This window comes from Callospermophilus lateralis, chromosome 1 (assembly GCF_048772815.1).
Source record: "Callospermophilus lateralis isolate mCalLat2 chromosome 1, mCalLat2.hap1, whole genome shotgun sequence".
In the NCBI taxonomy this organism is placed as follows: domain Eukaryota; kingdom Metazoa; phylum Chordata; class Mammalia; order Rodentia; family Sciuridae; genus Callospermophilus; species Callospermophilus lateralis.
The window spans coordinates 157,443,244-157,469,321 of NC_135305.1; the positions used below are offsets into that span (position 1 = coordinate 157,443,244).

Sequence of the window (26,078 nt, forward strand, 5' to 3'; positions counted from 1 at the left end):
GCAGGAGGGGAACCTCTCCTTGAGTTGTCTCCTGTGGGAGATTTTTTAAAAATATATTTTTAAGTTTTAGGTGGACACAATATTTTACATTTATGTGGTGCTGAGGATCGAACCCAGTGTCTGGTGCATACTAGGCGAGCTCTCTACCACTGAGCCACAACCCCAGCCCCGTGTCTCCTGTGGGGGATTTGAGGAGATGATGCCCAACCCCCACAAATCTTGGAAACTTCTAGGGATAGGTGATACCAAGCAGCCATGGAAGTTGTTGTACAGATATGGCAAGAGGCCTCCACACAGGTGAGCTGCCCTGCCCCTTAGGGAAAGTCTGTTCCTTAATTTCTATATTTGGCCATATTACTTTATAGTCCAGAAACAGCTGAAGGAAAAAAAAAAAAAATCATGTACTCTGAGGCTGCTAAACTTTTCAGATAAAAGAGAAATTATATTGACCTACAGACCCTGAGCTTTCCAATTAAAATTCCTAGTCCTCTCCTCAAACAAAAACCCCCGAACACAAAGATTTTTTTTTTTTTTTACAACTGTTTATACAAATTCAACAAAGGTAAAATCGCGTCAGGGAAAGTCTAGGAAACACCACCATACGACAATGGCACTTCTGAATGCAGAACATTACAACTAGGAAACAGCCAGGTTACGAACCTAAATGAGAACTCAACTCACACTTCAAAGGAGAGGAAAAAAGGAAAAGAGGCTGTGTGGGCGCATTTATTCTACTTCTTGTCTCACGGTATAAATTAGATCTATGTAGAGTACAAGAGCTCATGCTGGAGCAAAACCCTCCTGAGTGCAAAGGCTGAAGTCTGATTTGTAAAATTTCAAAAAAGGTGGATTCTCTCAGAGGAAACTTGGCAGAGTGTCTTACTTCGACTGTAATTTACATCTGTCCATATCATGCTCGTGTAACTTCTTGACATACCAAGCAGGCTCCCCTTCCAGTTAAACATGCTTTTAAGTGGAAGGTCTTGGCCCACTCTGTCAGATCTGGGCACATTTGTAGATGAGTTCTTTGTGTTGATGAAGTACAGGTTAAGTTCTCTCCTACCTGAAGGAAACCAGGAAAGTTGGCAATCTCAAAACAATAAAAACACTGGTATGCATTCAAACCTTGCATAAATAACTTTTAACAATTTGTACAAAAATAGTTCTGCATAATGTAAGATGTAACAAAACCAACCAAACAAAATGTGTCAAGACGGCAGCAGATGTGGTGTGTGGTCCACTTTATATTGACACCAAAAACCTCAGCATTTCAAGGAACAAGGTGTCCAAAACAAAAACACCACAGGGGGTGGGGTAGGGAGAACGCCTAAAGCTCATGCTTCAAAGAAAATTCCTCCAAAGCCCATCTTCCTGCAACGGGAATGTCTTCTTGTAAAGGCCGCTTAACTGTGGTCCAGAAAGCAGTGCAATTACAACACAGAAAGACCAGAGGGAAGAGTCTGGCTCACACATCCCCAAATGGGTGGCTTCTCCCTTGGCAAGACTTGCAAAATGGAATCGTTCTATGGTCTGTTGTTCCAAGTTCCATGAGAAATAAAAGCCCTCGTGTTTTGTGAAGTCTTTCCCCTCCCCGGCTGCGCCCACCCCCACCTACCCCATATTTACATACTTGTCCATGGACTAACTCAGTTTTTGCAGGAGTTTTTCTTCCACTTGCCCAAACTGGACACTCACAGACATTTCAGCTATGAACTGCTCACAGCCTTCCTTGGTGACTTGCTTGCAGTACCTCAGGTCAATATGACAGATATTTCCACAGCGTTTGAAGAAGGACAGGCACTGATCAGTGACCTTATTGCAGTCTACAGGGAAGACAAAATTATGTTAAAAAAGAAAATGTGAGGTAGGGGAAAAGGTGCATTGTACAAAGGCTCCTCCTGGCACTCTACAGTGGAACCAGGCACAGCTCTCTCATCTGCCTGTTCCCTTTCAGATAATGCTCAGGGGCCATTGCTGGATCAGAGAGAATATTCTGTAAGGTCATCTTGGAATCCTCCTTTGCCTCCTGGTTCATTTCCCCTGTTTTTTTTTTTTTTTTTTAAATTCTGAATGTCTACCTGTGAAGGATATGCCCAATATGCTGGAAGGGGATGGAGAGGTTCTGTCCAGAGAATAAATCAGAATGTATAACCCTAAACCACATAAGGCACCCCCCCTCAGCTACATATGTCCATATGTCCATCAATTTAAACTTTCTATTTTCCTTGAAAACTGAATCCACGGTCAGTTGCCTTAAATGTCAGTCAACATCTGAGATTCACCATACAGCAAAAGGAATGATTTCTTTTAGGGCAAATTAAATGGAGGAGATAATGATTCCTACCTTCCTCTAAATGGTGTCAACCCAAGCTTTCAATTCTGCAAATATTTCAACAAAATTGATACAGGTGCACTAAAATAAGTTGGAAACCATAAACAGAACATGGGGACAATGTGCTATCTTTTATACATATAAGCTGTCCTATAAAGAGAACAGGGCAAATGATCCCTGGGATGCTGGGACATGTAAAGAGAACTCATAAAGGCAGTGGGAATTCATGAACAGGGAATAGGTGGTGCTGAGAGGCTGTCTACACCACCTGCAGAGACATTGACAATGAAAGCTGGGCAATTTGCGAAGGTGGGAGAATTGACAAGGACCTTGGCAAAAAGATGCCTCTCACTTTCTCTATGGCAATCCCTTAATCTAACTAATCCTTCAAAAATGTTCCCCCAAGAGAGCCACATCCCCAGTCCTATTTTGTATTCTCTTTATAGTCAGAGTCTCACAGAGTTGTTTAGCGCCTCACCTTTTGCTAAGGCTGGCTTTGAACTTGCGATCCTCCTGCCTCAGCCTCCCCAGCCACTGGGATTACAGGTGCCCTGCTCACTTTATAATCTTGTACAAAAGTCAAAGGAAGGGTATTATATATGCTAACATATTATTCCTTCAGAAAAAGATGCCCTCAAAACAATACTTGATTCATTTTAAGTGTAAAGATAAGGATTTTAGCAGTGATAAAATATACTTGTTTTCGCTACTCAAAATTTGACCTGAGGCCCTATATTGAACAGGTCTTTTCCCCTGAGATCCAGTTATCCTTAGATGGCAAGAGTTGCTTACGGTGTTCACCTAACCCGGACAATATGAGCAAACTCCATGGATGACCAGCTAACCAGGGGCTCTGGTGTCAGCTGGTAGGGTGCACCTGTCTGTGGAAGTCTGAGAAACAAGGCTGGAGGAAGTCTAATACAAAAAAGGAACCTCCCCACAAGAGTCCTTTCTATTCAGCTTTCTGAAGGGACATGCCTTTGGGCTTCAGCTTCAGGGATTTTTTTTTTTTAAGACCAAGGGGGCTGGGTTGTGGCTCAGTGGTAGGAGCTTGCCTAGCACGTGTGAGGCCCTGGGTTCGATTCTCAGCCCCACATAAAGATAAATATGTTGTGTCCATCTATAACTAAAAAATATTAAAAAAACAAAACAAAACAAAACTTCCCCAAAAAACCCAAGAGCCAAGGAGCATGCTGGCTGACATATAATCCTCCAAGGAGGTGTCAAGGCTGTCTGCAGGAGCTAGATAGATAAGCACAACAGAAAGGTAAGCATCAAGACACAACTGAGGCCACTTGACAGCTCCAGGACTTGTCCAGCAGGCCTCTCTAGCTAGGGGACCATTTCATGGGATGAGTGTAATGGCAGTTGGGGTGGGAGTACAACTGGACAGCTCTGGAAGGACCCCCTTCGGGAGGAAGGTGGGTGAGTCTGGAAGATTCTCAGGAGGACTCAAGGGAGGGGTCTAAAAAAGGTGCCTGAGTGTGTCAGCAATGGCAGCCAGGAGAAGGGACTGCCTACAGCAGGTGGGGCCATTCTCTGGTGTAACGGACTCTGACCAGCAGTTCCAAGGCTGGGAACTCACCCTAAAGAACACAGTATACGATTATCACCTGTGATGTTTTCTTGTCAAAAATATCCACATTGAATTTAAGCAAGTCTAGAGTTCACAGGAAAAATGAAAACAGAACAAGCTAAATACCACAAAGTCAACAAATTCTGAATGTGCACATTCTTCTAAGAAAACCGTAGAAAGACTAGGGGGACTGTAAGGCTTTTAAAAATTTTTTTTGATGGCTTTTATTTATTTATATGCAGTGCTGAGAATCAAACCCAGTGCCTTGCACATGTGAGGTAAGTGCTCTACCACTGAGCTACAACCCCAGCCCTTCAAAGTATTTTTTTAAAAATATTTTTAGTTGTTGTAGATGAACACAATACCTTTATTTTATTTTTATGTGGTGCTGAAGATTGAACCCAGTGCCTCACCTGTGATAGGCAAGCATTCTATCACTGAGCCACAACCCCAGCCCTAAGCAGCTGTTTTGATAATGATTTTTTAAAAAAATATTTATTTTTTAGTTTTTTAGGTGGACACAATATTTTTTTTTTTTAAAGAGAGAGTGAGAGAGAGGAGAGAGAGAGAGAGAGAGAATTTTTAATATTTTTATTTTTTGGTTATCGGCGGATACAACATCTTTGTTTGTATGTGGTGCTGAGGATCGAACCCGGGCCGCACGCATGCCAGGCGAGCGTGCTACCGCTTGAGCCACATCCCCAGCCCTGACACAATATTTTTTTAATCTAATTTAATTTTTAATTTTTTTTTCGGACACAATATATTTTTTCATTTTTATGTGGTACTGAGAATCGAACCCAGGGCCTCACACATGCTAGGCGAGCGTGCTACCACTTGAGCCACATCCCCAGCCCAGATAATGATTTTTTTTTTTTTTTTAAAAGGGCTGGAGATAGAACCCAGGGTGTCATGCATGCTGGCAAGTGCTATCACTGAGCCAGACCCCCACCTTATCTAAGGATAGCTAACTGATAACAGGAAGAGGCCTGTTGAATATGGGGGCCCTTCACCATGAATAATGGAAAACAAAAATATATGGAAATAAGCATATTTTATCAAATAGGCAAAATCCCTCTCCTATTTACACTTTTCTTCATTTGACTTGCAGGGTCAGCCATCTTGGTATGTTTGAGGGATTAATTAGAAGAGTAAGCAATGCCTTTAGAAAAAGTTAGAGGTTACTTAAAGCATATTTTTTGTGCATCTCCTTTTTGACAGTTTTCCCGTCTTCAGTCTCACTGAAGAAAAGGCTACATTTGGTGATTTTTAATCTTTTTAGGTGTGGGACTATTGTTGTAGTCCTTATTCTTAGCAAATATACACAGAAGTATGTAAAGATGTTTAGGGGTGAAATGATGTTTGTAAACCTTCAGACAACTAAAAATAAAAAATATGTAGAAAAAGCACGTGTGACACAATATCTACAACTGCTGCATCTAGCTGGAAGGAAATGTTTCATTTGTACCATTTTCCAGTTTTCCTGTATGTTTGGACATGTTCAAAATACAGAACTGGTGGTGTGAGGAACGATAGGTGAAGAAAGATGTTTTTCCTCTACTTTTGTAACGGCGAAAAGTACAAGAGTCCAATGAAAGTAAGCTGATTAAAGAGATACAAACCTCAAATAGAACAGTCCATAATAAAGAAGCGTTCCTACATGATAACAAAATTCTAGACAAAACATTCAGTGTAAAAAGTAATAAATAAAAATGATCTGTTTGCAGATGACATGATCTTACACAAAGAAAAGAAAACCCTAATGATTCTACCCAAGAGGTGTGGGGGAGAGTGCTTTTTTTTTTTTTTCTAATAAACTAAAATTCAACAAAGTTGCAGGATACAAAAACCACACAAAACTAACACCAATGAACAATTATGAAAGGAATTAAGAAAACAAACATTCACAATAGCATCAAAAAGAAGCAAAAAGGGGCTGGGGATGTGGCTCATGTGGTAGCGCACTTGCCTAGCATGCGTGAGGCACTGGATTCGATTCTCAGCACCACATAAAAATAAAATAAAGATATTGTGTCCACCTAAAACTAAAAAATAAATATTAAAAAAAGAAGCGGGGGCTGGGGATGTGGCTCAAGTGGTAGCGCGCTCGCCTGGCATGCGTGCGGCCCGGGTTCGATCCTCAGCACCACATACAAACAAAGATGTGCCTGCCGAAAACTAACTAACTAAATAAATATTTAAAAAAAAAAAAAAAAAAAAAAAAAAGAAGCAAAACTTAGAAATAAATTTAAACAAGGAAGTGAAAGACTTGTACATTGAAAACCATAGAGCAGTGCTGAAATTAAAGATACATAAATAAAAATATTCCATCTTCATGGACTGTTCATGGATTAGAACACTTAATACTGTGAAGACATCACAGAGATCTATAAATGCAATGAAATTGCTATAAAATCCCCAATGTGTTTTTTGCAGAAATAGAAAAATCCATCCCCAAATTGATGTGCAATGCGATGGACTTGAAATTGCCCAAAATTCTTGAAAAAGCTAGTTTAGAAGACTGCTCTGATTTTGAAACTTAGCTGCAAAGCTAAAGCAATCAAAACACTTGGTACTGGCATAAGGATATCATAATTGAGAACTCAAAAACAAACTCTTGACTGTAGAGTCAAATGATTTTTGACAAGGATGTCAACACCGTTCAACGAGGGAACAGACAGTCTTTCCAGTAAACAATACTAAGAAAACTGAATATCCATATGCAAAAGCATGAAGATGGACTCCCTACCATACACCATATACAAAAATTTAACTCAAAATGACCTAAACATAAAGCGTAAAGCTGTAAAACTCTTCTAAAAACAGAAAATCTTAATAAGATTTGGAAAAAGACTTGGGAAAAGGAGGAAAAATTGGCCTTTAAAACTATTCTATGTAAATGACACTATTATAAGAGTGACAAAACCACCCAAAGAATGGGAGGAAATATTTGCAAATCATTACCATCTGATAAGAGGTTAATATTCAGAATACACAAAGAACTAGACAACCTGATTAAAAAAGTGAACCCTGAAAGCATTATACCAAGTGAAATAAACCAGTCAGCCATAAGAAGGACTGGATGATTCCACTTCTATGGGGTATGTATAGGAGTGGAATGGAGTGCTTAGGGGGACTGGGGTTCTGCCAAATGGGTATACTTTTTTTAAAAAATTTTATGTTTTTTTTTTTCTTGTAGATGGACAGCATGCCTTTATTTGATTTGTTCTTATTTCTATGTGGTGCTGAGGATTGAACCCAGTGCCTTACATGTGCTAGGCAAGCATTCTGCCACTGAGCTACAGCCCCAGCCCAGGTATAGCCTTTTTGACTGGGTGATGAAAAAATTCTGAAAATGGATCGTGGTGATGGTTAAAAAACTGAGTGTATTTCATGTCACTGAACTGTATACCTAAACATGGTTAAAAGGATCAATTTATTTACATATTACAATAAAATTATTTTATTTTGGAAGCTAGCTACAATACATAAAAACTTAGCAGGTTTAAAAAAGCTGAACCCTACTCCTAATCCTAAACTTATTCCTAAATGTCTGAAGAGAAAGCAGGGAAACACCTCCAAGGGATTTGACACTATTTGTGGATCATGAACATGTCAACTGCAATCTATTTTGTGGCAGAGACTTATTTTATAATTAACTAGTTATAATGGTGGGAGAGGCAGGAAAAAACCACCAGAAGAGACTACAGTAATATACCTTAATATACTTCATGGTTAATAACAAGAATGCAGAGCTCCATCTGTGTGTAGTGAGATGAAAAGGTGACTTCAATGTATTATGGTGGAAAGATAAAATACCCAGAGATGATTTACACACACATATCCCCACCCCCTATACTTCCTGAACTACACTATTTAGGGGAGGGGACTTAGATGGAGATCTTTGCTACACACCCACAGTAACTAAGCCAGAACACGAAGAGTCACATCAAGCACTGAGAACAAGACACCTTCTAGCCCTTCTCCAAAAGGCAAGTCCAACACCAGTCCAGGCCAATGAACGGAGCTTCAAACCGGTGCCTCTAAGGAGAAACCTCTTTTCAGCACAGCTCTTTTCTTTGCCTCTAGGAGTGGGACAATCCCTGTCACCAAAATTTCATGAGGAAAGGAATGGTATCCTAGGTACAGTGGGATCTCACCCGGCAGGCAGGCCTGGTGTGCAGCATGGATGGTGGTGGGGGTGTTCATCTGCCATGAACCGGGATGTAAAGACAGACAAACAGTGAACCCTGAAGAAGCAAAACCCCAAATGGAGTCATGTCAAAATGGAATTTAAATGAAGTGAGGGTATGCTTTAATACTTAGTAATTTCACGGGAGAAAAAAAATAAAGATTTAAGTTTCTATTTCTTTCTTTTTCTTTAAATCTCATCCAAATGTGACACTCCAACCCAAGCCATCCTAAGCTATCAAACCAACACTGCATTAGATGAGTAAGGTCAGGCAGCACTGCCTCTTGGCTACTGTACCATACATACATACAGCCAAGCTCCCAGTCCTTCAAAACCAACTCCCGCCCCATTAGTAAGTGAAGGAGTGAGGATTCCATGGTGTGACAGACAAGGAACAATGGAACTAACTGAAGTTTTTTTTTCTCTCCCACAACAGGCCCTAGATAGCAGGGCCATGAGGAGTACACACAACAACAACAAAGGCAGAGACTGTTCCACTGCTTCCGCCTGGCCACTGGTCTCTAGATAGAAGCCCTGTCACCATGATCCTTGCCCCATGCCTACTGCTGTCCCCTACCCTGGCTGGAAGGCATCAACTCAGTTGTACACCTTCAGGAAGTTATCCCTAGCCTGTATGTTGGGTTAGAAGCCACTGCCATATGCTCTTACTGCTATCAATACTATTTTTTTGGTAGCTGTTACTGCATTTCCAGCAGGGACTTACATATGAGTCTCCTCTAGACCAGGCTGTTTCACTCCCTGGTGTGCCCTAGCACCTAACGCTGATAAGAGTGGGCACACCATTTTCAACAAACATGAAACTCCCACTGTGTTCTATAGACTTGGGAGGAGGGGGAACCTCACCTGACAGGTTGATCTCGGTTAGAGAGTCTCGGGTGGTGGTGCCGACAGCGGTAAGCAAGTTGATGGACTGGTCGGTGACATGGTTACAATAACTAAGGTGGAGTTTGGAGAGCAGAGGCATGTGGCGGATGATGAGCCGCAGGGAGACATCTGTGATGTCCAGCCCTGCCAAGCGCAGCTCCACGATGTTCCGGAGCTTACTCCGATTGTCCATCTGACCTGGTGGGGCAGGAAGGAAAGGGGCAACCTGTCAACCTGACAGGAGATCAGGTCATACTGACATGACTTTAAAAGGCCTACAGACAGATATAACAGTTGAATTTCATTTAGCCACAAAGTGCTTCCTCCTAAAACTAGAATTCTAACATTTAAAAGTCAGGAGTCTACATAAGGAGTTAATTTCCAGATTTTCTAGAAAAAGCAGAAGATCTAGAAACCTGAACTAACATTTGACTCAGCGGCAATCAGCCAACTGAAACAAGGTGGCCCAGCATCACTGCCCCCAGTACCTTGGGCACCATGTAACCACCATGACCCAGACAGTGGACCGGGAGTGGGCTGTGCTAAAAGCTCTTCTCCAACCACCCGGAGGCTCAAAGAGGTCAAGCCAGCAAGAGGCAAGTTAATATGGAAGCAGCCAGAGTGTGCTGAGCCTCAGGTGCAGAGTCTTGGCACATGCAAAGGAGCCTCTGCCTCCTCCTGGATCCCCTCTGTGCCCAATGCTGACTGAGAACACAGCAGCAGGGACTCTTCCCTGTGTCCTCTAGAGAAGGGCTGACGCTAGAGGAGGCTTCAGGACACATGCACAGGATCCAATGGCACAAGTCACCCCATCCACAGGACCCCCTTGGCACAGTTCTGGACTGGAACTTACCTGGCCTGTTATCTGTAGGTGGAGACAGGAGATCCCGCATCTGGGCATCCTTTAGTCCTTCTACCCACTGGACATCCAGAGTCCGGAGCAATGGACAACTGGAGCTACAGAGGGCTGAGACTGCGATCCACGAGCAGCCCGACAGCACCAAGTCTCGGAGCCCTGGAGGGACAGGGAAGGAGTCATGGGCCAGATGATAAACTCTAGCACCCATGGCTTCCCACTCGGGTCCCTGGCCCAGGGCTCACCAGGCAACCGGTTGATGAGCCAGCTCAGCTGCTTCTTGGAGATATTGGTCCAGCTAAGGTCGAGGGAGACAGGCTGTCGCCGGATGATGCCACTCAGCATCAGGGGCGTGATGGACTTGCAGTGGTTCAAGTCGATGCGGGTCCACAACCGCTTATCGCAGCACCTGGGGGCCCAGCAGGAAGGACAGCATCAGAGATGGGGGCTCATTTGGGGAGCCCCTGCATGGCCACCAAATCCAAATGGGAATCTGTTCTCTGCACCTTTCTGTTTAGCACTCATCCTGTCCACATGTGGACACCTCTGCTCTGATGGCCACAGGCCATCAGTGGAAGGAGCTGGCATCCACTCTCCATCAAGTATTTCCTGCGGGCCTTACTACATTCTCTAAACCACCCTGTGAAGCAGGTATCATGCCTATTCATACATGAGGGTGAGAACTTGGCCAAGGCTACAAAGTTGATAAATGTCAAGCTGGGTCTAAAGCTGGTACTGGCACCCCTTGCTCTTAACCTAGGCTAACTCTAGGGACAAGGATTCCACTTGGTCTTTACTGAGCTGTAGGGAGTTAAATCAGGAAAGAACAGGCTGACAGGAAGTCCTTGGTGGACAACAATTAAGCTCTATCAGGGCTCGGCAGGAGAGAGTACCATAATTGACTAGAGTGGGGATACACGCCCAAACGGGCCATTCCAGGCTGAGCCAAGCCTTAACCGAGAGCCTAACACAGGGAAGCCCCTCACCAGCGGTTCCAGGTCCTGCAGACCCGCATGCAGACACACAGGTCTTGGTGGCTGAGGTAGCTGAAGACGGCCATCCACACCTCCCTGTGCATGACATGGGCTGCCCCATCATCCAGGGGCAGTGAGTCGGGTGGGGGGCTGATAGGGGGTGGCCGGATCACGTGGCGCTCCATCTGGATGCACTTGGGCGGGGACACAGAGGGTGGGGGCCGGGAGATGACTCGGGGTGGGCTGCGCAGGCTGGGCCCCAATGGGTGCCTCAATTCCCGTGGGGTGCCATTGAGCCCCTTGCTGAAGCGGTGGGGGCGCTCACAGAGGCCCAGGGGCCGCTTGGGTTCCTCGTTCTCACTCTCAGGTTCTGACTTGATGGGCTGGTGGTTCTCATGGGCCAGGCTGCTCTCTGTCTTTTGGATCTCATGGTTGAGCTCCTTGCTCAGCTCCTTGCTCAGCTCCTTGTTGGGAAGCCGCCGTTTCCGACGCATCTTCACCTTTTTCTTCTCCTCTGGGCCCTCAGCCCCCTCATTGCTAGGCCCAGCCGTGGGCGAGCTGGAGCGTGAGTGGTCACTCTCCCTGGTCTTGGGGGGCGCCTCAGGCAGATCATCCTCTGGTTCCTGCTTGAAGCGCCGGAGGGGCTTATTGGCCATCCGGTCCTCTGAGTTTTTCCAGGATCTCCGCTATGGAAGAGAGGAGCCAAGGGCCAGTGGTCAACCCGTACAGTTCCGTGTGGTGCCCACCCCAGAAACTCCCAACCCTTTGCCACGGGACTCATGAACCACCCAGGTGCTGCCTATACCTCTGACAGCTGGGAATGGGCTGGGAGCACAGGGAGGAAGGGAAGATGGTACCTTTTTCCTGAAAAGTTTATCTTCTTTGCCAGGTTTTAGCTGTCATGAGGAAGAAAGGATGCAGTTTGCTCATGGGTTAGAGGAAGCCAGTCCCCTCTACATCCAGCCCCACCACAAGCCCAGACTCCAGAGCAGGGGCTGGAGGGATGCCTTTCCCACAAATGCCATTTTCTCCTTCCCATCTGACTTTCAGTGGACCTTGTCTGCTGCTTTCAAGGAGGAAGCTGGAAGTAGAGTAAGGCCAACTGTTCCCACCCGGCTGACATCCTTCACCACAGAGACCCAGAGAATGTAGTCACCCATCTCACGTTAGCCTCGGCTCCAGGAGCGCAGGCCTAGGAATATCTCACAGTGGGCTGGAGCCAGGAGGTTCCATGCGCCACCTTGTGGCCAGTGAAGGCAAGGCCAGTGGGTGGAGCAGGGCCACCAGGATCCTCAGAGGTTTCAGAGACTTCAGGGTTTCCTGGGCAGCTGCGCCTTCAGCTTTGATCCCAACCAACCAAGGCTCTCCTCAGAGAGCTCCCATAGACCTTGGGACCAGGGGACAGGGTGGGGGACAGCCCGGGACTCGCAAGTCCCCATGGCCTGGGGTGGGGTGGGGCATGGGAGCACCTGCTGCTGGAAGTAAGTGAGACTGGATCTCCACCAAGGGCTGAGGCTGCTGCCTAGAGGGGGCCTCGGCGAGAGGTGAGAGGAGGAACCGGGGGACGTTTGAAGCGTCGAGGCCTAAAGGGGGTGGGAAGAGGAGTGACTTGCTGTTTTTTCTCCCTTCTTTTGGGATGGGCTCTCAGGACTTGGGTGACCTGCTCAGGGCAACAAGAGGCCAGGATCCCGAGTTCTACCCATTGCCCATCCCTTCCCCCACCCTCCACCCTGCACCCAGGACAGCCAAGCCAACCCTCTACTGCCCAGGGCCTGCCCATTCGTACTCGTTTGCGTCCACTCAGCTCTTGGGGCTTCTCATATTTCCTCTTCCTCCTTAGGTGTACATCGTCAGATTTTCGGCGCAGGATGCCATCAGGGGGCACCTTCTTGGGGTGCTCGTCTGACCTACGCCGGGGAGCCTCTTCACACTCACTCCTCCGCTTGACAGGCTCTGGTCCTTCCTTGTTGTCCCGGTTCATCTTCTGCTCCTTGAGCAGGGAGCCAGGCAGGTTGGAGGCATATTTAAAGCCAGGGCCACGCTTTTGCTTGTAGGCCAAAAAGAGAGAAGAAACAACCCCACTGTATATCTTTGGACTTGCTCTTCCTCCTCCCCAGGCTGCCGCACCCCACCTGCCTGACCACCCAGGGACAGGCTGGTCCTGACAAGGCCCAGCCTGGCCCCGCCCGCCCGCCCCTCTCCGAAGATCTCGACTTGGTGCCCGCACTCACTTTCCCGGTCTTGCCGGCATGGTTACACTTGGGACACTCCCAGCAGTTTGGAAGTTCGTCGTTGACCACACCCTCTGACTCCTTAATCTGGAAGGACAGGCCAGGACTCAGCAGGCAGAGAAAGTTGCTGAGATGGGGCCTTGAGACACAGGGTCGCTATGTCTTCAACCCCTCCCAAAAGCCATGTTCGTTCCATTTATAAAGCCAAAAGAAAATACAGCAGTACAGAGCTGGTTGAGATGGGTAGTTCTAGGTTCAAATGCTCACCCTTTCTGCCTCTGAATGGCTCAGCCATCGTGAGCCAAGCACCTCATCTCTGTGGCCCAGTTCCCTGGACCATGAGATGGAGTTTGAGTGCCCTTCTCACTGGGGTTTGAGAAAATTCAATGAGGATAGAACAGCTCAGGGTCTGACACACGGGACTTAGTGCAGGTTGAATCCTGTGTATGAGCTGAGGCAGAAGAGAAATGACCAGGCATTTAACAGGAAGGGCTAACTTCCAAAGCCTCAGAACTCACAGCACCCCTGCCAAGAGGGGTGTATGTGGCAGAAGGAGAGAAAGGCAAGTGAGGTAGGAGACTGACATAGAGCTGAAGGACTGTCCTCGGCAGACCCTGCCCGCCCACGGGTTCTGACACCGTATTTTCTTGGCACAGAGGACACAGCCCAGAGTGGGCTCTTCCTTTCCAAGGTAGAACCTGCTGCCTGAATCAGGCAGGCACAGAGGTCACCCGGAAGGTAGTCCTGCCCTCGACACACCAAGGGAACCGGTTCCTGATGCAGAGGCACAAAAAGGCAGCCATCTGTCATTCAGGATCCACCCTCCCTGTCCCAGGCATGGTTCTCCCAAAAGCCAGGACTCCAGGGAGCAGCCACCTCAGGCCCATGTCTTCTGTCTGCTAAAATGCTGGGATCCCTCTGTGAGTCTGAGGTACTAGAAGGTGTTGTGGTGATGGGTTCTTTCCCCTAGGAAACTGCTCCTGACTCTTCTTGCCCTGGGCTCATCACTTGATACAGAATCCCCCAGATTCAGGGTCCTCTAGGAATTCAACATGCTACCTGCATCCCACCATGTCACCAGTGCTCTCCAGGAAGGAAATCTAATCCCACCCTACCATGCCATCACCACCAGACACCCCAGGGTGGGGTGAGGAGATGCATGCCCAGTGCCCACAGGGCCACTTACCTTAAGGCATCCAGGGTGGATGATCTCATTGCAGATGGAGCACTCCATGAGCATGAGGTTAAACTTGCCCTCTTCCTCTTCCACTGTGTCCTCCTTCCCCGCCTCGCCACACACAAGACACACAGCAGTGTGGGGCAGCACTGGCTAAGGAGCCGGGAGACACACAAGTCAGCAGGAAGGGAAGAAAGACCCTCCTGAGGACCAAGTCAAGGGCACTGAGCTACTCTCCTGTGCCTGCCAGGAGACTCCAGAAAGCTGGCCCAGGCACATTCATTCATCCATACACTTACCAGATTGTTACCTCTACATGCCAGTCACTCTGTAAGAGCTAGAAACATAGCAATGAACAAGACAGATCAATCTCTCTGCCATCCTGAGCTCTCAGGTAAGGAAGGCCCACAGAATGAAGAATAATGGAGTACGTTAGATGGAACAAGAAATACCAGGGGAAAAATAGAAGGGGGACTGATTTTAAATGTGGAGGTCTCCCATTTGGAAAAGACCTGAAGGAGGTAGGGTGTGAGCCTAGTCCAGATGTCCAGAGGGCTGAGGCTTGCCTCACCAGCAGGTATCAGAGCTCAGTCCACAGTATGGAGGTCCTTAAGACTTTTACAGGGAAAGGCTGTGAGGTCAAAATTGTGTTTAGAACTAAAGTTAAAAATACTTTTCCCTCTGCAATGTGTTGATTTTTGCATGGATGGTGCAAAAGCACTGGTGGATGAAGCTGCTGGCTCCTCAGCACCAGCAGGCAGGCAGGCCCAGCTGTCCTGGGAGTTGCTGAGGACTTGGGGCCATGTGCACAACGAAAAGATCACCAGCTCCATTTAGGACTTTCTGTGATTTTATGAAAACTTCAACCCTTGAGCATACACCTTCTCACACAGGAAGGACACACACAGCACTTCTGCACACTGAGGGACCTTACTGAAGGACATACTCATGTGGCTTATCTTGTGAGCTCAACTGACCACTTTCTCCAAAGAACATCATTTTTTTTTTACTTGAAATAAAGACTGAATAAACCACTGGATACTGGTGCGTTTTCTTGAAGACAAAAGAAGTAAAAATCTGTTGTTTCCAGGGGAGGAGGAGGAAAAAAAAAAAAACGCAGCACTTGGTACAAACAACAAAATTCAAGTATTTGAGGGAAAATGAGAAGTTTGGAAAACTTACATGAGCCATCATGAACTGGAAGGCTTCCCAACCCTGAAAGGCTTTTCTGATGAGATTAGGAGTGGTATTACCAAATGTCACACATCTATATATCTATAGATAAATAATATAATGGCATGTGCCAATATTTTGGGAAATCTGCCTCAGTGAACCAATATTTTCCAAGTGACCAATGAATAATGTTACAACATACTACATAAGCAAGATGAACTACTCAAAGGGCAAGAATAATGACTTGTAATGTAACAGTATGAAAAATCCTTGATACAGTTTCAGACTCCACATTGCAACTAACCTTTAAGTAACTGCCACCCATTCTGGTGGAGTATAAGAGTATCCATGATTATGAAATGAAGGCTTTTAATATACCCCATCCCTTATCCAACTACTTATTTGTATAAGGCTGGATTTCCCTCATTCTCCTTCTAAAATAACATATCCCAACAGATGAAATATACAAGCAAACATGAAAATCCAGGTCCTTTCTAATGAACTAGACTTAAAAGATTAATAAACAATGTCTTTCTTCCTCTAGTTATTTTAGTTTTGGAAAATATAATTGGTCTTCAAAAAAATGTTATTTTGGTTAATATATAATGGGTTTTTATTTTTAAAATGAACTTGAAACATTTTTAAAATTTTGTTTTAATTTTATTATTTTTTTAGGTAACACGAGATTTATCTTTATTTTTAATCCAAGAAACAAGTTCCTTCAAAATTGTGACTCCTCAAAAGTTTCTATTCAAGAAGTGGAAAATGTCACCCATCTATGACAGACTCATTTGAAGGGAAGGCTTGAAATGATTTCCACCAAGTCACAGGCTGAGGTAAAGAGTTCCATGCCTACCACCTCTTAGGCTAGCCCCACGGTAGCTCTCAAACCTGTAGTGATTTTTTTCCTTTTTTTTTTTTTTTTTTTTTTTTTTTTTGGTATTTTTAGGTACACATGACAGCACAGTGTATTTTGACATATTAAACATACATGGAGTATATCATCTAATTAGGATCCCATTCTTGTGTTTATACAGGATGTGCAGCTTCACTAGTTGTATATTCATGAATCAGTTTTAATTTTAAAAATAGCAAATGTCAGTAAGTAAATACTTCACATGAAAACGAGAGCTCTTTGGGGGTCTTTGTAATTTTTAAGTCCACAAAGTTTGAGCACTATATACCCCTCCCTAAGGAGAGGGGCCAGCTTAGACCTACTCTCCTTTCTGTTCTTGCCTGGCCTCCTACACCCATTAGTACCTGCAATGTAGCAAAACCACACAGTTTTTATTAAACTACTTCAAATAAGCTTGGGTATACTCCACCAATAAGTGTGCTGGGGATGAACTCAGCCAGGGCCTTATGTAGGCTAAGCAAGCGCTCTACCACTGAGTCACACCCCCAGCCCAAAATGTCTTTACAAAATGGCATGAATACTTGAACTCAAATAGAACACAAAAGACAAGAGCATCATCAATTGTTCAACAAATACTTAGGGAACACCTGCTACAGCCTGATCCAAGGTACCCAGGGGCATAAGAACTAGCAGTCAGCTGCTCCCCTGCAGACACCTGGGAAGACAAAGACATAACTCACTGAAATTCAAAGGAACATGGAAAAGTTACATTCAAGGGCTACCTGAAGCAGCAGAGGCTTACTTCTGCAGAACAAGAAAGGCAGAAGGAACCTCAAGGTGAACAAGGCCAGAGAAGGCTGCGCAAGAAAACTTCAGCATGGGGAGCAGGTCAGAAAATAGACCCCCATAGAAATTGGAGTTAGGGTGAAGAACAGCCATGATGTAAGAAGAGAGTCTGAGAAAGGGGACTGACTTGAGATGGGTGAGAGGAAGCACCAAAGGGGAAACTACTGTAAAAATTCATGAGGGAGCCCACCCGAGGCAGGGAGAGCAAGGCCCTGAAGGAAGCCACTGGGGACAGGGAGCCAAAGCAGGGAGGCTGGCACATCAAGAGAGAAGGACCACAGAAGGGGTCGGAGGCAGATAGGTCACAGGTGGGCAAAACATGGGATACTGAAAGGCAGAAAGACTGAAAGAGCTGAAAGATACAAAAAGGCAGAAAGACTGAAAGAGCTGTCAGAAGGGCTTGAGAAGCCAGAAGTAGCCGAACAGGAGACAAGCAGAGTCGGGGTACTCTCTACCAACATGATCAAACAAGCCGGGACTCCTGGCTGCAAAGATAAGGTGGCATACAGCACAGGTCTCCTGTGATGACTAGGTCCAGGGCCAGGGGAAGAGAAAAGATAGTCATGTCTTCACTGCCAACAGACTAAGTTTTAGGTGATACTGTCCTCAAAGTCTCTATAGGCAAACCCCTTAAAATCCTGACAGAATCCAATGGGTCACCTGAACCCTCTTCTCCAGAAAAATGCACGTACACACAGACAAAAATCTGTATTTAATCTAGGGGATTAATACTGAGAATAAATAAAAAAACTTGTATAGCTCATCAACAGAATACCGAAAAATCCTACTAAAAAGGGGGCAAAGGACTTTAAATAACATTTCCCCAAAGAGGATACACAAACAGCCAAGAAGTACATGAAAAGGTTCAAGGCATGGTGGCACATACCTGTAACCCAAGCTATCAGAGGCTGAGGCATGAGAATCACAAGCTGGAGGCTAGTCTGGGCAACTCAACAAGACCCTGTCTCAAAAACTGAAAGGGTTGGGATATAGTGCTTGCCTAGCATGTGTGAGGCCCTGAGTTCAATCTCCTAAGATCCCTCTCCCCCACCAAAATTCTGTCAGAAGTTACAACAGAGAAGAACCTTGAGGATATTATACTAAGTGAAACAGGCCAGTCACAAAAGACAAACACTGCATGGGCCCACTAAAAGGAGGCACCTAGATTAGTTAAACTCTTAGCATCTGAAAATGGAATTGTGGTTGCTGGGGGCTATGCAGAGGGAAAAGGGCAGTAGTTGTTCAATGGCTGCAGGGTTTTGGTTTTAAAAGATGAAAACGGTCTATCCAGGCTTGGTGGTGTGTATCTATAATCCCAGCAACTCAGAAAGCTGAGCCAGGAGGATCTAAGTTGAGGCAACTGGGCAACTTAGCTGGAGATGTAGCTCTGGAAAAGTATCCCTGGGTTCAATCCCAGTATCCCCCTCAAAAAAAAAAAAAAAAAAAAAAAAAAAAGTTTTAGAGATCAGCTACATAATAATGTGCATATATGGTTACCACCACCTTGTACTTAGACATGTTAGGGTGGTAAATCTTATGATATGTATTTTTTGACCACAAAAACACAAGCAGAGTATGTGTGCAGGGTGAAGGGAAAATGCGGCTGGGTTTGGAGGGACATCAGTACTTAGGGAGAAAGGGCTCATCCTCTGTCAGGCTGGGCCTGCAGATGAGCTCACCAAGGCTAAGGAATCCTGCCTCTCCAGCTGAGCTGGCTTTTCAGGGAGCAGGGGGATGATCACTCCCACAGGGAGGACCACTGGGCCTCAGGGAGCAGTGCTCCAGGGAAGGCAAAGTGTGTGGGCATGCGGAGGAGGGAATTGAGAGCAAATCCCTTGCCAGTCCACACCAAGGTACCAAAGGCTGCATCCACCGCCTGATCCAGGTAAGGCCAGTGGCCCTGGGCCACCCTGGAAGAAGTGGCAAGGCAGTCTGTAGGTCCTAGCTCCCGGGGCCTCCATATCACTCCTCTTTGGGACAACTCCCTCAGGAGGGACACTAACCTTCTACATAGACTTCTGTCTCTGAGGGAAGGACAGGAAGAAGAACAGGCCCAGAACCTTCAAGAACTGGACCATAAATGCTGGCTACAGGGTCAGAGATAGGACAGGCTGCCCAGACAACTTCAATGGGAGGGACTTTGAGGTTCCTGGCTACCTCAGAAAGGGAGGAGTTACAAGACCACCAGACTATGAAGACACAAGAGCCTGACGTGTGTTCAGCAATGGGAGGTCTGAAAGGAGCCCTGGCCTGAGCCCCCTCCTGCCCACCGAAAACTCCTCTTGGATGGACGGGCCAATGAGCAGAGGGTCATAAAGGGCTGAGGCAGTGGGGCAACCCAGGACCCGCGGCTAAGAGCGGCACTCACCGCGATGCACTGCCGCATGATGCAGCTCTGCTTCATCCGCCCGGGGCCCCCGAACTTCTTCATGTCCTTGCAGAAGTGGCACTCTCCGCACTCGGTCCGCAGGCAGGCCTCGCACTTGCGGCATCGCGTCCGGCGCCTGCGAGCTCCTGCTGTGGTCCTGTTGGCGGCCAATTTCACCGCGGAGGCTGGGCCCAGCTTGCCCTTGGGCCGACCCACCGCCCGGTTCTGCAGGAGAACAGACAGGATGGATGAAATGGGAGGCTACCAGGGTGGCCGGTCCCCTAGGAGAGAGTATGAGCTGTATCTCCCAGAAAGAGATGCTGAAGCCCTAAGCCCTGGGGACCTCAGAATGTGATCTTATTTAGAGAAAAGGGCCCTAGAGAGGTAATTAGGCTCAAGAAAATCATGAAGGTGAATCCTAACCCTGTATGACTGGTGTCCTTCTGAAAAGGGGGAAATCTGGACACAGGCAGACACACCCGGTGGGAACACATGTGAAGACATAAGGAGAAGTGGCCATGTGACTGCAGTCTTGTCTATAAGCCAAGAGACACCAAGTATTGCGGGCCAAAACCAGAAATTGGAGAAACAAGGAAGGTTCCTTCACTAGAGCCTTTAGAGCAAGCTTGTGCCTGCCAGCTAACACCTTGAATTCAGGCTTCTGGCCTCCAGAACTGTGAGAGCTTAGGTCTGTTAGGACAGCTCTAGGAAACTTACAGGGACCCCCCACACACACACACCTCTGCTGGCAGCGCACTCTACCTCAAGACCTTTCAGGTCCCACACCTCAGGACAGGGCCCCACACACCCCCTCTAGCTTCCCCCTATCTGCAGCCAGGCTGTGCTTCCCCAGAAAGGCTGCATGGGGCCAGAAGTTGTCCTCTGTTCCCTGTGCCAGGAACACCAGTCCCCTCCCCACAGTACCTGGCTAATCTACACATTCTGCAGGACCAGCTCATACACTACTTTCTTCTGGAAGCCTCCCCCCCACCTGTGCTGCATTCGGTGCTCCTGCCATGGGCCCTGTCACAGCACTCATGACTGGTAAGCATCTGTCTCCAGCTGGTCTTCCCTCTGAGGTGGGGCACGGGAGGGAGCTCAAACACTGCTATATTTCTATGAAATGGCCTGTCACCCCAACCCCTGGGAAAACAGGAACCTGAAGGGCCCCTAAGTACTGAAACCCTCCCTAAATGAGAAAATAGAACAGATCACAGAAAATGGTGTTAAATTCTTAACAATGAAAGAGAGCTGCAGTTCCTGCCTCCAGTTCCCACAGACCCCAGCCCCAGAGCCTCCTGCAAACTCAGGAAGCATGGTGGAACTGCTAGGACACTATCCACCAAGGATCTGAGGTGGGGGAGTTAGTCCTGTCTGAAGCATCCTTCTCAAGAACACGACTTTGCTGGGACACAGTACTCTGTAGGGCACACGCTGCACTTACATCAAAACCCTCTAATTGGCATCCAATGCTAAAGCCTGTTTTAGTCAACTGACCCCCCCTTCAGTATGGTGCTATCCTTTCAACTTTCATTGTTTATCATACTTGGAGGGGGAACCCCAATCCTTCTGTTACAACTCCAGAGAGTTGTAACTGCACCCTATGCCAGTGAAAGGGGTCTTCCTTCCAGAAACCCCGACCCACAACACAAACAAATCCCCAGAGTCAAAATAATTCCCCTGGGGTCAAAGGCAATGCCATTAGTATGAAAGGTGCAACGAGAGGCACAGACAATATGGCTACTCCAAAGCAGAAGCCCCAGGAGTCTCCCCCTCTCCGTACAGCCCACCATGCTCTCTTTTCCCCCTAACAAGGCCCTGTGTCCTGTTACCAACTCAGTCCTCAAAACTCTGAAACCTAGGAAATGACCTTAGCTTTCTGAGAGCCTCAAATAGGTAGAGCAAATAGAAGGTAGAGCACAGTCCAGATCTAAGGACAAAACCTGAAGGAAAGGGCTCAAACTTAGAACTTTAGAGCAGGAGAAGGCAAAGACCAGCTGCTTTGGTGAAAAACTGAAGAAATTCCAGAAGTCCAAAGGAATGTCTGGTGGTATCAAGGGCCAGGGAGGCCAAAGGGGCTCACCTTCCCTTGCTTCCCAAAGCACATTCCCATCCAAAGAAGAACATTTCCCACCTATGGAAAACAAATCTGCCTGGACTTCATTGGCAACTGAGACATTCTGGAAAATGACAAAGCAGATGACAGGCAATGCTTTGAAAGAAGTCCTGTTTCCAAAGGTCGCTACTGTGCCCGCCAAATCAAGCTAGAAAAGCTTCCTCTGTGGTCACCAGTTGTCAGGAAGAAACTGAGCAATGGTGAAGTACAGGAGCTTATAAAAACCAATGAGAGGGGCCAGGGTTGTGGCTCAGTGGTACAGCACTTGCCTAGTGCGAGTGAGGCACGGGTTTGATCCCCAGCACCACATAAAAATAAACAAAACAAAACAAAACAAAAATGAAAAAAAATCAACAGGTGAGAAAGCCATTAGAGGGTCTCCATTAAAAAGTCCATTAAGAACCATCCAGGAAATCTGGTGAAGGTAAAATAATAGATGATAGTGACACCCAAAGAATAAAAAGGAAGGTGAATTGGTCAAAGTCATCTCATTCTGTCATGAAGCTTTTGTCCTAACATCTTTGGTGTGCTACCCAGAATTTCAAACACCTAACTTGGCCCAGTAAAAAAAAGGATGGCAACCAGACATTCACTCACAAACATGCGGCTCAACCCAAGGCCACTTTCCCAACTCAAAAATTGGAAAACTCTGGGCTGGGGATATAGCTCAGTTGGTAGAGTACTTGCCTTACATGCACAAGGCCCTGGGTTCGATCCCCAGCACCCCCCACACACACACACACACACAAAAAAAAAAAAAAAAAAAAAAGGAAAATTCTGGAACATACTCTTTAGTATTCCAATATCATTTCTCTCCATGGCAACTCAAAAGCATCTCCATTAAAGGAAAAATTATCAAGGTCATTCACTCATTCATTCATTCATTCCATCAAAACTTGAGTCCCTCCCAGATAGTGTCCTCTAGAAAATTTATGGGTATAACCTCCTCAATCCCTCATCTCAAAAGTACTGTGCCATGGTACACACCTGTAATCCCAGTGACTCAGGATGCTAAGGCAAGAGAAACGGATGGTCAAAGCCCACCTTAGCAACTTAGTGAGACTGTCTCAAGATAAAAAGATCAAAAGGGTTGGGGATGTGGCTCAGTGTTGGAGCACACATGAAGCATTAGAAAGGTTCTGGATTCAATTCCCTGAACACATAAAAATACATACACAAAAGGAGAAAAGCAGAGGACTCAAACTCCCCGATTTAACAATTTATTACAAAGGTCCAGTAAACCAGACAGTAAGACACAAATACAAACAGATCGATGGAAATAAACTCACTTTTTTGACCAACTGATTTTCAATAAGGGATAGGTGCCAAAATAATTTAGTAGGGGAAAGAATGACCTTTTTCAACATATGGTGCTGAGACAAATGGACATCCACGTGCAAAAGAATGAAGGTGGAACCCTACCTCACACCATATACAAAAATTACCTAAAAAAAGGATCAAAGCCAGGCATGGTAGCACATGCCTGTAATCCCAGTGGCTCAGGAGACTGAGACAGGAGGATCATGAGTTCAAAGCCAGCCTCAGCAAAAATGAGGTGTCAAGAAACTCAGTGAGACCCTGTATCTAAATAAAATACAAAATAGGACTAGAGATGTGGCTCAGTGGCCCAATGCCCCGAGTTCAATACCTGGTACCAAAAAAAAAAAAAAAAAAAAAAGGATCAAGACCTAAACACAAAGCTAATGTGATAAAATTTTTACAAAAAGATATAGATAAAAATCTTCATGACTTCAAATTGTCTTTTGGATACGACACCAAAAGCACCAGTAGCAAAAAAAAAAAAAGTAGATTAGATTTTACCAAAGTACACTACATGATTAAAGAGCCCATCAAATGGGGGAACATATTTGCAAATCATCTATCTAGTAAAGGGCTTGAATCCAGAATATAAAAAGAACTCTAACAACTCAGCAATAAAAAGACAAAAATGCCAACTTAAAAATGGGCCAAGGATTGAAATAGCTATTTCTCCCAAAGATATACAAACAGCCAATAAGTACATGAAAAGACACTTAACACCACTAGCCAACAGAGTGTGCAATCTGCACTTGGGATTCATTCATTAACCCCCTCATTCACACATTCACCCACCTACCCACCCACTCAAATGCTTTCTGGCTGTGAATTATATGCCAGATTCAATGCTAAATGCTGGGACTACAGGGATGAGTAAAATGCGTTCCCTACTCTTAAAGGCCTGAAAGACACGTGACCACATAAATACAATGCAGTGTGATTATAAGATTACAAGCTAATGCTGATTGAATTTCTTCAATATTTGTATCAACAACCAATGAGGTAGGAATTACTATTATCTCCATTTATAAATGAGGAAACTGAGGCATCTGCCCAATGTCACACTGCCGATAATTGAAGAAGTTGAAATATGAGCCCAGGCAGATATGAGATATGGAGGTAGATATGACCCCAGCTCATAGGGAAGGCAGGTTGGGAAAAGTACCCCAGACCACAGGAGTTGGTGATTAGGTGGACCTCAGAGGGAGAACAGGACTCTTCTGGCCAAGGCTGGGGGTGGGGTTAGAATGGATATTCTGGTCAGAGGGAAGAGTAAGACAGAGATGTGAAACTACATGACACAGTCAAGGAACTGCAAATAGCTCAACAGAGCTGCTGGAAAACAGCTCTGAGGCAGCAGGAACCTAACCTGCAGGGCCTCATATGCCACACTAGGGAAATGCACCCTATACGACTATGTGACAAGGCCTAATGCACAGGAGCAATAGGACTGTATTCTGGCAGCAGTGTGGGAAATGGATATTTTTTGGGTAGTGAATGAAAGGCAGATCAGCTGAAGATTATGAAGGTATGAACAGAAGCAACAGACAGGGCGACAGGGGAGCATGATTCAGGAGACATCTTAGGGCTCAGTGGCAGAGCGCTTGCCAGGCTTGTGCAAGGCCCTGAGTTCAACCCCTAACACCATAAAAACAAAACAAACAAACAGGAAATATTTTAAAGACGACCTAGTTTTAGACTCAAGTAACTTGAGGGAATGTGGGAATGCAGACAAGAAAAATCCTGGAAGACTGAGATTTTTAGCTGCAGGAGCATGGGGGCTCAGGAAAGGAGGGAAACAGTGACTCTGGAGTGGACCTGTGGACTCTAAGGGACACAAGGGACACCCAAGGAGGGTGGGGAGCCAAGCTAAGATACACATCTGGGAATCAACACCACATAGGTGGTTAGACTCATGAGGCTGTCTGGGGAAATGGGCAGAGTTAAGAGACTCATGGAACCCCTCAAGACTGAAAATATTCAAGACGAAGGCAGGAAAGGCTGCCCAAAGGGCAGAAAAGCAGAGAAGCAGCAGGAGGTGGTGCTATGGCAAGAGCTTGGGAAGAGTCTCCAGAAGGGAGTGGTCAGGAGTTTCCACTTCAAGAGAAGTGAGGAAAACAATAAAACTTAACTGAATGCTTTTACAGTTAAGACAGTTTTAAGTTTCTCACCAAACTACCCCTAAGGACAGCACACCTTTAGCCCTAGGGTCTCTCTGAACATACTAATGTTGCTTCCTGCTCCACGGAATTACTTCAACACTGTCTGTCCTCAAATCCTCTCACATAATGGACATCCCAGAAAAGCCTGGATTTGACCAGAGTCGCAGGCCCTGAACACACCTGCCAGATTCCAGGGAAGGCTCTGGTTTATTTATGTACTGACTGTAGGGAGGAAGAGAATAAAAACACAAGAATTACCAAAACACCCAGGGGACGAGGACCTCAGGAGAATCTGAGGAAAGATAAGGACTTCTTCCCCAGAAAAATGCAGATGGGCACCAAAGTCACCAAATTTTTACACACATTTTTGGGAAGGTTCAGGGACCTCTGCTTTAAAATTTTACTATTTAAGAAGCTATGGTGGGTAACGCAGTAGTATCACCACATAAATTTCTGAGGGATTCTCTTCTCCATAATTCACCAATTCTTACTATTTTCAATGACAAGTTGCAGTCATTTTTATTGAGGGGGAAAAAAGAAAGCAATTTTCACTTCAGGGTTGAAAAACACATACTCCAAGATGGAACAAAAATTCTTACCAACAGAGCTTCTTTAAGGTGGGGGTGGGGGTGGGTCTCGGTACAACTTTCACCTCCCCAACCTGGAAAGCAGAGCTTAAGAATTTTCCAACACATTCTGTACCACAGGTGCACACCAGCAGAGTAGGCAAGGAACCCCCTACCAACGTGGCTCAGTGGCCATTATCCCTGCTATCCTATAGGCTGTGACCCTTGGGAGAACCCAGGAGGCTAAGGGAGGGCATGGGGTAGAGTCCAGCCCAGCAGGGCAGGCCCGATACTGCCCAGGACTGAACACTAGTCTCAGGCGGAGATGAGGGAAGAGCAGACTTTTGTGGTGGCACAGCCAGAACTCTGATGAGGAAAGGGCACCAGAGCTTCACCAGTGGCAGGGATGGCCAGAGCAATACCAACTCCCCTGGAGGGCCTGTGTTCAGCA

General features: G+C 46.0%; 1 protein-coding gene and 1 non-coding gene across 6 annotated transcripts in view; one reads left to right on the top strand and one right to left on the bottom strand.

Annotated features, from left to right (window-relative positions):
• Positions 1-430: 430 nt before the first annotated feature.
• Kdm2b (lysine demethylase 2B) overlaps positions 431-26,078 on the bottom strand; it is a 120,705-nt gene continuing 95,057 nt past the window's right edge. For 4 of the 5 annotated variants that reach the window (XM_076848617.2, XM_076848692.2, XM_076848757.2 and 1 more), the window contains 11 exons: positions 19,467-19,691; positions 14,233-14,376; positions 13,047-13,133; positions 12,602-12,862; positions 12,285-12,398; positions 11,673-11,711; positions 10,828-11,501; positions 10,087-10,250; positions 9,839-10,000; positions 8,965-9,183; positions 431-1,823 (listed from right to left, as the gene is read on the bottom strand). In XM_076848617.2, coding sequence (XP_076704732.1) covers positions 1,642-1,823; positions 8,965-9,183; positions 9,839-10,000; positions 10,087-10,250; positions 10,828-11,501; positions 11,673-11,711; positions 12,285-12,398; positions 12,602-12,862; positions 13,047-13,133; positions 14,233-14,376; positions 19,467-19,691 — 2,271 coding nt within the window. In that variant the 3' untranslated portion in view covers positions 431-1,641. The remainder of the gene's footprint in view (positions 1,824-8,964; positions 9,184-9,838; positions 10,001-10,086; positions 10,251-10,827; positions 11,502-11,672; positions 11,712-12,284; positions 12,399-12,601; positions 12,863-13,046; positions 13,134-14,232; positions 14,377-19,466; positions 19,692-26,078) is intronic. The other variant, XM_076848913.2, reaches the window with a different exon arrangement.
• On the top strand, positions 22,239-22,311 carry Trnav-uac (transfer RNA valine (anticodon UAC)). The gene has a single exon. It is a non-coding gene; the product is annotated as a tRNA-Val (tRNA).